Source organism: Myotis daubentonii, chromosome 14 (genome assembly GCF_963259705.1).
Source record: "Myotis daubentonii chromosome 14, mMyoDau2.1, whole genome shotgun sequence".
Taxonomy (NCBI): Eukaryota; Metazoa; Chordata; class Mammalia; order Chiroptera; family Vespertilionidae; genus Myotis; species Myotis daubentonii.
The window spans coordinates 43,492,977-43,506,179 of NC_081853.1; the positions used below are offsets into that span (position 1 = coordinate 43,492,977).

Consider the following 13,203-nt stretch of genomic DNA (forward strand, 5'->3'; position numbering starts at 1 on the left):
TTCCTACTAGGTGTTACGCCATGGACACACCTAAAAGTTTTTGAGCCCAACTTCTCTCGTTTTTGAATAGGGGGGTGATTTTAGCCAGGAGAACTTTGGGAAAAACCTAGCAAGCCTAGCATCTAGCATTGCAGAATGTACTTAACAAATGGTAGCAATTCTCATTGCCAGCAATAAACAGCACCTTCCAAAATTAAAATCACAAAATAATAATATGCGGTACAAGTATTATTTAACTCTTAGTAGAAAAACAAACCTGACTTTTGGCAAAATTTCAAAGTGTTCATATTAGGAATCTAGTTGTTAATTGTATAAAATGAATTTTTCTTGCCCGTGGATGCAGTTTGTCCTAGAAGATGCTGCTAAGCCATTATAAAATCCTTAGTTAAAATAGAATATGCATATTTACGTATTAAATGGTATCTAGAAATAGGAAAAAAATTTGAGAAGCAAAGCAAAGAGATGGCAAATAAAGAAATGCTAACAGGGACAGACAGGCACAAAATTACGGTGTCCTTCCCAACATGGTATTGAAAAAGCAAAGCGGCAACATGAAGGAAGACCTTCCTTTCACCATGCCCAACCCCTTATTGCCACATTTACCAGGTCCTTTACCCAGATCTATTTTTAAAACTATTTCTATGCTCATGCCCAAACTGAACCAGGTCTTGCCCTAAAGAAGTCACAGCCCTGCTACCTGCCATCCCCACCCCACATTCAGAAGTTTCCGTTTTACCCACCCATAGCCCTACCCTTCTGTTCCCCACACACCTCCCCACTGCCGTGACACTAAACACTCCCTTCTAGTCTGTCCTCTTCAAAAACCTGTTTTGGTTTTTGCAAAATTACTTCATCCTGAGCTCTTGACTGCGCCTGTATCTGATATGCTGGGCCATTTTCCTCCTGTTCTCATCCCTCCGCCATTCCTCACCTGCTCTCCCTGTAAATTACCTCCATCTATTCTCAGTTTCAAGCCCCACTTGTGTCAACTGCTCCCAATCTACTCACTCCTCCCTGATCACTACAAACTCTGGAATTCCTCCTCCTACCGTCTCCTTTTATAGTTGAAGTTCTCATAAAGCATCTGAAAACAAACACATTTCCAAACCACCTTCCTCCATAACCCACTCTGAGCTCTCCATTTCCATTATTTCAACTCCCACGGCTCTTCCTTGATCTGACTCCTGCGTGGCCCAGCACCCAGGACATGGTAATGTACTATCTAGTCTTTTTCCCCCTTAGGTTAGGATCATGGAGGACAGAAGTTGTGTGCTCGTGTAACACTCGTCTATATTCCTCCGGTACCTAACGCACTATCACAAGCACATGGCATTAGATGGCAGGATGAGATGGGTAGGCAAAGAGAGACAGTCACAGTGCAAGAGCAAAGCAGTATTTCCATGATGGAAACAGATGAGACACAATTCCATGGGGACCAGCAGAGTTACATGTACAATTCATGTCAGCACATGAAGCAACTTACAAAAAATTATATGCCTTTAATACAGTGATTACGGAGTCAGGGAATATTATCTAAGTAACTGAAAATAAACTGAGCTGAAAGGAAATTTCAATTGTCAGTTTTATCTCCTGTTCAGCTCATGAAATACTTTAATTAAAAAATATCACTACTTAGCTTTGACTATTTCTTAACCTTTTATTTGTAAAAAAATAAAAAATAAAGTCAATTTTCTCCCCAAGAGTAAATATAATTAAATAAAATACACTTAAGAATTACAAATCATCTCATTTAAAAGCCATTAAAATATATAAACAAAAACTTGTCTTCAAGATTTTACAAAGCACTATTCAGTTATACTCCCACAGCCCCTAATACAATTATTACCAAGATCAAAACAAAAACGAAAGAAAAAAAAACACATAAAAACTTTTCATTTTAGTCAAGAACAAAAAGCATAAAAACTTTCATTTCAGTCATGTCAAATTACAGATGCAGGTTTCAGTTATACTTTCCAATGACAAGCTTTGACTACTTTCACACAAATTTAGTTAACAGCAAAATTAAAGCAAGCACCACTTCAAAAATCCATCATTTGTCCACAATTATGTTCTCTTCTTCCAAACAGTCTAGTCCGGGCCTACCCGCCAGGGCTGATGAGTAAATATCACTCACATGGCTGTACCTAATCCTATGATGCCTTACAGGATGTGACGTAGCCCCAGTGATAAAATCCTCCACCCACAACCCACCCGGACTCAGTTCAAGCAGACTCCCCCCACCAGACCCTTCTCCCCCAGACAGACAACAAAGCCTTTTACTCAATTTATAAAACCATTCATCCAGCAAGCCAGGATAAACTTTTCTTCTTCTTTTTCTTCTTCTTTTAATTTTATTTTTGTTTTTTACCTCAACTGTGCATCTTCTCCTGTTCATATGGCTTCCCCATGTTTTCCATAGCAATTACCTTTGGGGGAAGTCTGCTTTTGGACAGGTTAATCATGCTGTGGGTAGACTCTTCGGATAAAAGTAGGAATAGTGAGACAAATGCACACAGACACTTGCCTCTGAAGAGCTAAGAGCCTGGCCGCTACCAATCTTTGTACTCACTATTCTGCCTTCTGTAGCTTCTCCAAGCAGCCCTCCAAAAGTGATTACAGGAGACATACAGGCACAGTATAGGAAAAGAATCGAGGCCAGGCACTGCAGACTTAATGCATCCTTGAAGTCACTCAAGAAAAAAGGTGCTTTCCTTTTGATGTCAAGTATCAAACCACCAAAAAGCCTAAATAGGTGAGATGAAACTCGTCAAACTGTACACTAGAGGATTCTAGCTATTGCAATCTAAAACTATGGGCTACATAAAACTGCTGGTGTCTAGTGTTTTGTCAACAAAAAGTAATATCCTATTTAAATCATGGTATAAATTACAGAAGATATACTCATTTAATCTAACCCACTGGTAGAGGAAAGGTCGATCTCATTAAGTTAAGAGACATAAACATCTATATTTCATGGACTACATACTGAAAAAACTGCAGGCAAATGATTTTATATGAGTAAATGTAATTTCAGACACAAATGGGCAAGAAAATGTACAATAAAAGTAAATAAAACCTAACCACCCATTCATGAAAATATGCATAAACAATTCTAATAATTATTATCTACACTATAAATCTTAAAGGCAAGTGTCAGAAATAAGCCCCCCAAAATACCCTTTAATATAAATAGAGTATGCTGTGCATAGATCCACTCAGTTGTAAATTAAATAATTTCAATTACTTTTTAAATTAGCACTTGAATAGTATAAATATTTCTGGTCCAGGAAAAAAGCCTAAAAAGTACTTCAGTGTATGCAATTTACTTTATTTGTAGTCAAACTAGTGCACATATTAACTAGCAAGTTTTAATAAATATAAAAATCTATATTTGCACATCAAAGCTGTGTGTGTCATTTCAATGTGTGAGGTTTTTTTTAAGTCAAACTTTTGGATACAGGTAACTTGAAAGCATTCCACTAAAATATAAGCTCTGTGAGGAGCAGACTTTTTCTTATTCAGTGTCATCATCTTGTGGCTAAGAACACTGCCTGGGACATAATAAGTATTCAATAAATACTTGCGACAAATCGATAATTCAAAAACGTTTTGTGACTCAAAATATATATAACCGTTCAAATCCCTACTGTAAAAACACTCCAAAAAAATTAATCTTATGCTTTCAAATGCTTTGGATGTTTCAAGCTTTACCCTCCTAGCTTTTTTTTTTTTTTTAAGTTAATAGTGAACTAGATCCTAAGCACACACTGACAAGTGGAAGAAGTTACCCTATAGATAATCTGACAGCAAGGGGAATTAACTTGCAATAATAAAGGTGCCAATGATAATCTAAAAGTAAAATCACACCATCAAATCAATAATTGATTATTTAACAGCTTATATAAAGCTTTCAGATGAGTGACCATGAGATCAATGGGGGCCTTAGCACTTCTCAGTGACTAATCCTATCTCAATTTTTTTTCTTTATTGATTAAGGTGTTACATATGTGTCAATCCTATCTCAATTGGAAGTTTGAGGAAATAATAATAACAATAGCTAGTATCAGACCAACACCTCTTGCATGGGGACAATCTTATACCCTATTATATTCACAGAGACTAATATATTAGTCAATGGATTAATTGTGAGTTTAAGCTTCTCTAAAGTTTATATTTAGTATACCATGTTATTTTTTTTCTATGTACTATTATTTAGGCATGTCATTACTATCCCTAATACTGTATAAGATATCCTGCTTTTTAAATAAATATTCAAGATTCAATATTTACTTCTACAGAGACCACCAGTGGACAAAAGGTTATCAATATCCCATGCTTTTCTACATAAAAAGTAAAACAACATTTCTCTACTTCTACAAAATATTTTAAGGCAATGTTTACACCTGACAATATATTCTTTATTCCCCAAAAATGAACAACTTCAACAATTTTTCTAACTAGGTTTCCAGAGATCAATACCATGGATTAATTATACTTGTCTAATTTTACATTATCGTATGATATGATGCCCTTTTAAGAGAATTAAGTCTATGCACACACACACAAAAATTTGGTTATAATTCCTTTCTGTTTCCATAATTCTCTAATTTCATAAGGAGAATTATAATAGAACTTGACACTTTCTTTAAAAACCTTTTTGTAAATTAACCTACTATATAACTGTACAACATTCTTAACATGGTGCATATTTTCATTATAAATTAAAGCTTGGTATACAGAACCCAAGTATATACTAGTAAAATTATCTTCAAATATATATTAATTTCCTTCAACATCACATACCTATACAATAAGGCATTTTTTTAATATAAAAATATACCATGTAAGGTTAGGTTCAAATACTTGCAAAGAAAAAGACTTTTTGTGCCTTTTCATCAAACCCTAGTCTCCAAAGACACCCACATTGTATCAGTATTTGTACCCACCGTCCAGTTCTCTGTAGCTCAGGCCCAGCATGGTCAGCAGCCTCTTTATGAGTTTCACCCGAGCTGGGGGCAGATCCATTGGGAAATACAGGAATCTTTCTCTTTTCCTGCATTTCACACACACAAAAACACACTTTCAGAATGTTTATTTAGGAAGGCTGAGATGGCTTCTTCAATTCAGAGGGAGCATGAGATCTCTTACTGGATATATATACACATGTTTGTGCATGCGCGCGTGCTGTGCTCCTAGAAAAAAGATGCTTCCTAACATCAGCTTCTACTTTAAATAAGCTCTACTTTAAAACAGAAGCCAATATTTGTCTACTAATATTTCTAAATTCAAGCTCAGCTTGCTCCATTTTATACTCTAATTATCAAATACACTATAAAACACATTCATACACACCATTACTATTCAGCAACAGGAACATAAATAGCCAATAAAAGCATTGCTCTTACCAGAATTTTTAAAATACTGCTCATGTTAACTACTAAAAATGTACTTAACATTAAGAAAAATGTACATGCAAGTTTTCTTTTACTAAGATACTTCCCTTAAGATATAAAGAGCACAAGGGTTATTAAAAGCATAAAAAAATCAATATCCCATTATATTTTATTACAAATTCAAGAGTACCATTCTCACTTGAAAAGAAAGGGGTGAGTTTTTTTGTTTGTTTGTTTTTGGGCGGGCTGCCCGGCAGGCAGCAGTGAGCCAGGCAGGCCGCCTCTCCCAGCCTCTCCCAGCCTCTCCCAGCCTCTCCCAGCCTCTCCCAGCCTCTCCCAGCCTCTCCCAGCGGCTGAGGGTCCTCTGCACCCCCTCTTCTGGGAGGGGCTGGGGCGGGGCCGCCTGCGGATTGGCCGCCGGGCATTAAGGAGTGAGTTTTTAATTGGTTACTTGGGCCTAAAAGAACGAGAAAGAATTAGAGAAAAAGAAGGAGAAGGAGCAGGAGGAGGAAGAGGGAGGGAAGTAGAAGGAGCATTGGGGAGAGAGAGGTAGAGAAAGGTGGGGTGGGTGGGGTCATCCCAGGAGATCCCCTGGTTCAAAGACTCTAGATGACTTAAAACTACCTGGTTTATATGTTCAATATGTATAGAGTATAAAGACTTATCTATAATCATAAAATTACCATTTGAAAATATCAAAATAAAAATCTAAATTACATCTTAGCTCAAGGAAGAAAACAAAATCATGGACTTTCTGGAAAACAAACAATTTTATTTTATTAAGAAAAATGAATTAAGCATCTATGCTCAGGAAATTTTAAAACAAAAAAATGAAAAAGAAAGTCTTTCCTGAAAGAAATAAAACAACTAAAAAGCAGAAATTGAGTTAGAAAAACAAAATACATTAAAAAAAAACTAAAATTATATTTTTTAAGCTGCTCTATTTAAAAAATATGATAAACCATTAGCCAATCACAACAAGGAGGCAACTTCACAAACTGAGGGGAATTATTTATATATATACATATCTATAAAGAAAGACAGAGACTATACTGTACAACCCTATACAAACACATTTAAAACCTTGATGAAATAAAGGAAAACACAATAAATAAACTAGGAAAATACAATTTTCCAACTGACAGAAAAGAGGGAAATCGTTACAATAATTTACTAAAACTGACCTTAGAAAAAATAGAAAGCTCACACAAACCAATTTCCACAGAATAAGCAAGTTGTTGAAGCCTAACATATAACAAAATATTCAGGCTCAGAAAACTTTACAAAAGAATTCTTCCAACTTTTAGAACCAAATTATTCCAAGCCATTTTAAAGTTTTAAGAACACAGAAAAAGAAAAACTTAAAAAGTTTTTATAAAACAAGTATAATGATAATACCAAAACACAAAGATTGCACAAAAATCTATGGACCAATTGACTTAAGAGATTCTGCTAATCACCTACTAAAATTATAACTCCCATGCGAGTTAGCAATCCTATTTCTGAAAATTTATCCTACAGCTCTATCTGCATAAGACTAATATGGCATATCACTACCATGATGTGGTTTGTAGCAAAAGACCAAAGATATCCTAAGCCGAGGGATAGGATAAACTATGATATATCCAATAAACAGGATACAACAAAACGGTGAGAAAAGAACAAGGAATATTTCTAATGATCAGATAACCAAAATATGTTGTTATATAAAAAGAAGCAAGGTGCCAAACAGTACACATAGTATATTAACTTTTGGTAGAAAGAGAAGAAAACAAAACTGTAGGTTCATATTTCTTTGTACTGAATAAAAACTAGAAGGATAAACAAAAACCTAGTAACAAATGGTAGCCCACAGAAGGTGGTACAGAGATGAGAACATCAAGGGGACATATCAGGGTATAACTTCTCTGAGTGTTATATACAGTTTTGATTTTTAAAAATATATAAAGTAGCCCTGGTTGGTTTGGCTCAGTGGAGAGAGCGTTGGCCTGCGGACTGAAGGATCCCAGATTTAATTCTGGTCAAGGGCCCGTGCCTGGTTTGCGGGTTTGATCCCCAGTAGGGGGCATGCAGGAAGCAGCTGATGATTCTCTCTCATCATTGATGTTTCTATCTCTCTCTCCCTCTCCCTTTCTCTCTGAAGTCAATAAAAAAATTTCTTTTAAATGTATAAAGTATTTTTTTTTAATGTTGTAAACGTACCTCAAATACTGTATGGACTCTTACCTGAGAAGGAACACTTTTTGGTGGCTCTATGCGTATAGAAGGATCCCACTCTCCTGGAGGTAGGACAGTTACTTGATCTAAAAACTCATCAATTCCAGATAAGAGGTCATTTCTGTCTTTTGCTTTATAAGCTACATCATGAAAAATCTAAAGGAGGGGGAAAAAAACACTGAGTAAAAGAATTTTAAAGTTGAAAGAAAGTTCTATACAAGGTAAATCCACTTCAGATAACATGAATAAGTATACAATAAAGATAATTACCTAACCTCTTATTCCACCCTGGGTAATAACTATAAAAAATAACCCATTATTAGTATTATCAGATGAATTATCAGTAATAATAAAACAAAATAAAATAGTGATGTGTTAAGGCAAAATAATTTTTAAAAAGATAAATTTTTACATGGGAAATACTCAGCAATTCATTACTGAATAAAATACTGCAGCCTGTCTTTCCACTTCTAGGATATTAAATGTCATTTATCCTAAACCAATAATCATGGATGTACAATCAACTTTACTTAAACACTTAATTTATTTGATCGCTTATATTTACTTGGGTGCCTACTATTTGCCAGGCACAATTCTAAACACTTGGAGAGCGCAATGGAGACAGATAAGGCAAGGTCCCTGTACTCCAGAGCCCTAGGGAGCAAGATAGTGAAAGAAGTTAATTGCATAAATACATAATTGCAGGTAAAAATGAATGCTGTGATAAAAATAAAACAGGTGAATGAAAGTCTTACAGGAGGTAACCCTGTAGGAGAAATGTGAATGAAATAAGGGACAAACCCATACAGAGGGAAGAGATGGTAGAAGAGAACTCAGGCAAAGGGAATAACCATTGTAAGGACCAAAGGCAGAAAAGAACATGACACATCTGAGGAACAAAAGGGGAACTAATGTGGCCAGGGAAAATGGGGGAGGATATGAGTTTCAAGAAGTATGCAGAGGCCAGATCAGACAGACCCTATTCAGACAATGGCAAAAATTTTAGGTTTAAACATAAGTATATAACAAGATGGCATTGACATATATGGATCAAGATAATGATATATTGAAATCTGCATGTAATTGGTAGTGTGGAGGAGACTATGCTAAGATTCGGAAAGTCCACTTTAATCACCAAAGAGAAGAAGGTAGAGTGTAAACCAGAGAAGTGGCAGTGGAGGTGGCAGGTTAGATGCTAAAGATATTAAGGAGGTAAGATCAACAGAATGTGGTGACCAACTGTTTGAGACAGGACAGACAAAGGAGGTCAGGTGCAGGTAATTGGGGTTTCAGATACCTTAGGGGCACACGGCAGAGATGGCTGGAGCCTCTCCAAAAGAGAGAGAAGTCCTGATCAATACAGGTCATGGTCAAAGGTGAAGTTCACAAATTTAACAAAGAAACTAGAGAAAAAAAAGGGGGGAAAGAGAAAAAGACAAAGCCCCAAGAAAACCCAAAAGAAAATATATCCTAAAATCCAGGATGAAGATAATTTCTAGAAGGTAATCAATAATTTCAAATGTAGGGGAGAAAATAAAAAAATATCCGCTGATCCTGACAGAATCGTCCTGAAGACTGTAACAAAGGCAAAACAGTTGAAGAGAGTGAATATGAGATATACCTGAAACCTATATATTTTATTAATCAATATCACCCCAATAAATTCAATTAACAAAAAGAGTGAATATGAGATAAAATATTATATATAGCAAGGTCAATTTTTAAGCATCGCTATAAAAGAGAACTATAATAAATATTATATGCTTCATAATTGGTGTCCAAAAGGATTTGAAATTCCACTTCAAAAGGGGCTTTATATAGTATACGCTTCATAATCAGTGTCCACTTCAAAGGGTATGTAATTACCTCATCCGTCATGAGAGTGGCTATTGATCTTCCAATTTCATGGTACTGTGGTGCCTTGCCTGCTGGACCCAGTAACAAAAACAAAAACCTAAGAAAACATTAAAATACACACATTTAAACATAAACAACATACACACATAAATCTCAGCAATCATAAAAAAAATCACTGAAATATCAACACAAAAACACTGATCATCTGCCCACCCCAATCACTGAAAAAAGTTGGCAACTCTACTCAGCCTAAAGCAGATCACAGAACTAAGAAAGGCATTCATAATTAACTTCCTACTAACTTATCACTTTCCATCTTTCTTAGGGTAAGACAGTAATTTAGAAATTGAGTGTTTTACATTAAAAATTCCCATCTTCTATATTCTTTTGAATTTGAGTAAACAATTTTCTCTGGTCTGTTTGACAATAAATAAATAAATTAGTGAATACCAATTTCATTGAAGTACTTAAAAGGTTTGCCTAGTAAAATAATTAAAGAGTATACACAAAAAAATCCACAAATCCTCAAAATATAATCTGGATTAAGACTAATATTAGTATAGTAGTAAAAAAGGAACTAATTCCTTTGGAAGGAAAATGAATTTTTATCTATAGCTCCAAATTTATCACCAAACCAACTATTACTTTTTTATTTTATTTATTTAGTGACTAAATAAAAAGTAATTAACTTCCTATTTAATTATGTCCTTATTAATGACAATAAAATGTTAATATTTACACTTATCCAAACTAGAAGTATTCATCTTCCTATTTTATGAGAATGTAAATGTGAATCTATAGAATTATTTTTCTCATTTATCTTAATACTACACCATTAATGCACCTCAGTAAAGCATATTGAAAATAGGCATGTACATTTCAATCAAGTTGCAATTAATTCCTCAGATTTACTATTATAAAAATAATTTTTAAATATTTTTAAATTATTCTCATTTGGAATTAATTTTATACAGTCAATAGCTAAGGAACTGATTACTCTTTATAGCACAACTTGGTAATTATTCATATGGATATTACCCCTATTTTTATTTTTACTCATAATGTATTTTGAACAAAAGATTCTGGTCAGGTCAGAACAAAGCTCTTTGCCTAATTCAGGGGCATTATCAATTTAATCAACTATAAGGTATTATTATCCTCATTTTACAAATGAAGCTTAGAAAATTTATGTCAGGTCTGACCCTCCCACAGAAGTGGAAATGCAAAAATTCAACTCCATTTTCTCTGACTCCAGTGCCTGCACAGATCATATATCTAAAATGTACCACTTTTTAAACCAAAACTCCTGAGATAACAAAATTCTTATAAAGGTATCAATGAAATAAGTTTTCATGCTGCAATTATTTTTTTTAATTTATCTTTATTGTTGAAGTATTATAGATATACTCTTTCCCCCTACCCCTTTGTTTTTTTAGTTTTAGGAAGAGAGTTTGGCCTTGGCTGGTGTGGCTCAGTTGATTGGACTGCCATCCTATACACCAAAAGGTTGCGGATTCCATTCCTGGTCAGGGTACATACCCAGTTTTTGGGTTCGATCCCCAGTTCTGGCAACCAATCAATGTTTCTCTCTCTCCCCCTCTCTCCAACGCTCCCTTCCTTCCTCTTTCTAAAGTCAATAAAAATAAGTTATTCAAAAATAAAAAGAGAGATCATACTTTTATCCCCTAGTAGTCAAAGCCTTTGGAACAATGGCAACATTAATAATTAAAATGATATTTTACTACATACATAATGGAACATGTTCCTTCAGTATGAAAAAACTTATATTTTGGACATGTTGAGAGCACGTTCATTGGAATGAACTCTTTACCTGGTCGGAACAGGGACTTCAGTCAGCCCTGAGAGGAGAACAGCGGGAGCCAGTCTCACAAACGCGATTATCGGTCTTTCCAAAAAGTCTACTTCTCCCACCAGAACATTGGATGCCTCAGCTCCCGAAGGAATTTTCCTCATGAAATTCATATCAACCTATTGACAAATAAATAATCATTTAAAATAAAATTTACATGGTGTTTATAAGACTATTTAGAGGGAAACGGGAAAGAAAATATGCCTTCAAGACTAAACTGGTGATCTAAAGAAGATATAAATCCTGAAATTCTCACAAAGGATGGAGAGTAGACAAATACAAAAAAGGCAAGCAAAATACATCTAGGAAAAAATACTCCCAATTGCTTCAACTATCATAATCTTTACTATTTCAGAGATCTAAATTATCAAACATGGAAACGAGAAAAAAAATTTTCAATGAACACAGCACTATTCATTAAAAATTAAAGACAAAAGTATAGTTCACAAAGTAGCAAAAGTTCATGAAATTATACACAGTGCTAAAAAATATTCACTTCATGATAATCTATTACTTCATCTTTGAAATGAGTTGGTCCCTTTGTCTTTTTTATAAGTCCTATTTTAAAGAACTCTGGGCATTCCCCAGTATTTTCACTAAATGGGGGGGGGGGGGGGATTTTGTTTTAATTTTTTATTTAAAATGAAAATAAATAGCCATTACTGGTATAAATATATGGTAGTGCCATATAATCAAATTTGGTTGTCTGTGTATAATTACCAAGGAAAGGTCACACACAGAATATTGAAGCATGGGAACTTTGTCATTTATACACAGTTTCACACAAGTCACTAAACAACCACTTACAGGGCTATCCATTAACAAGAAAGCAGCACTTACAGCGGGCCTCTTGAGTCCCACACCCAGTGTGCCACAACTACAGTGCCAGGAGGCAGACTCCTGCCCAACAGCAGACAGGAGGTGTACACAAGGATGGGCCAAGTAAAAAAAAAAGCAAAACTGTGACAGAGGAACAAAAATAAATGGCATCTGCCATGTCTAGAGGAGATCTATAACGTAAACTATACTCATGGACTCATTTCATAAGAATAACTTGAATTTAGTCCCTGAACACTTTCACTCATCTGAAATAACAGGAGCACCAGTAAAAATATAACCGAGTTAGCACAACAGCCTCTTTGTAGAGTCAATGTCCCATATGCAAGGCTTTCTATGATTGTAGAGCACGAAACGCAGCAAAGTTGCATAGCACAGATGGTCATTTAAACTCCTTTTCTGCAAAATGCGATCTATGCTTTGCATTATGAAAGACTGAACAAATCTTACTTGGAATAATCACATTTAATTAAATGACATTGGATACAAAAATATTAAAGCATTGAAAGTCCTGTAGCAAATTAAATTTAACAGCATTACATTAAAATGGCCTTTAGAATCAATTATGCGGAAGTAGTCATAAAGTACTCTTTAAATTCTATTGTAGTTTGAACTTGTAGTTTTTGCCCCTTTTTAAAAAATACATTTTCTGTTTTTAAATCCATGCCTTTACCTACCCATGGGGGAAGCGCCGATATGCTTCCCAGTGACATTCCAAAAAGTACTGACATGGTCTGCAGCCGTACTACCCTGAATGTGCCTACTACTGATGCCATTAGACAGTAATTCTGGAATCACGTTACAGCTAGAAAAAGGCTGAATTCACTACCATTGCTATAACATCATTCCCAGAATTAATCTTTCTAGTAGTGGTATCTCCAGAACAAATAACTAGAATTCAAAAGGTACTGAAGTTTCATGGTATCTGTGGGTGGCTATGGATGAAAATACCGTATCATTCACATATTCTTTAGTCAGAATTTCTAAAACTAGTAAGATATAATGATATTAAGTGCTCCGAGACTGTTA

General features: G+C 35.0%; 1 protein-coding gene across 4 annotated transcripts in view; it reads right to left on the minus strand.

Annotated features, from left to right (window-relative positions):
• Nucleotides 1–13,203, minus strand: part of SLC4A7 (solute carrier family 4 member 7) — an 89,478-nt gene that overhangs the window by 25,003 nt on the left and 51,272 nt on the right. For all 4 annotated transcript variants that reach the window (XM_059664114.1, XM_059664117.1, XM_059664115.1 and 1 more), the window contains 5 exons: nucleotides 11,299–11,456; nucleotides 9,477–9,564; nucleotides 7,620–7,766; nucleotides 4,947–5,053; nucleotides 2,570–2,744 (listed from right to left, as the gene is read on the minus strand). In XM_059664114.1, the coding sequence (XP_059520097.1) occupies nucleotides 2,570–2,744; nucleotides 4,947–5,053; nucleotides 7,620–7,766; nucleotides 9,477–9,564; nucleotides 11,299–11,456 (675 nt within the window). The remainder of the gene's footprint in view (nucleotides 1–2,569; nucleotides 2,745–4,946; nucleotides 5,054–7,619; nucleotides 7,767–9,476; nucleotides 9,565–11,298; nucleotides 11,457–13,203) is intronic.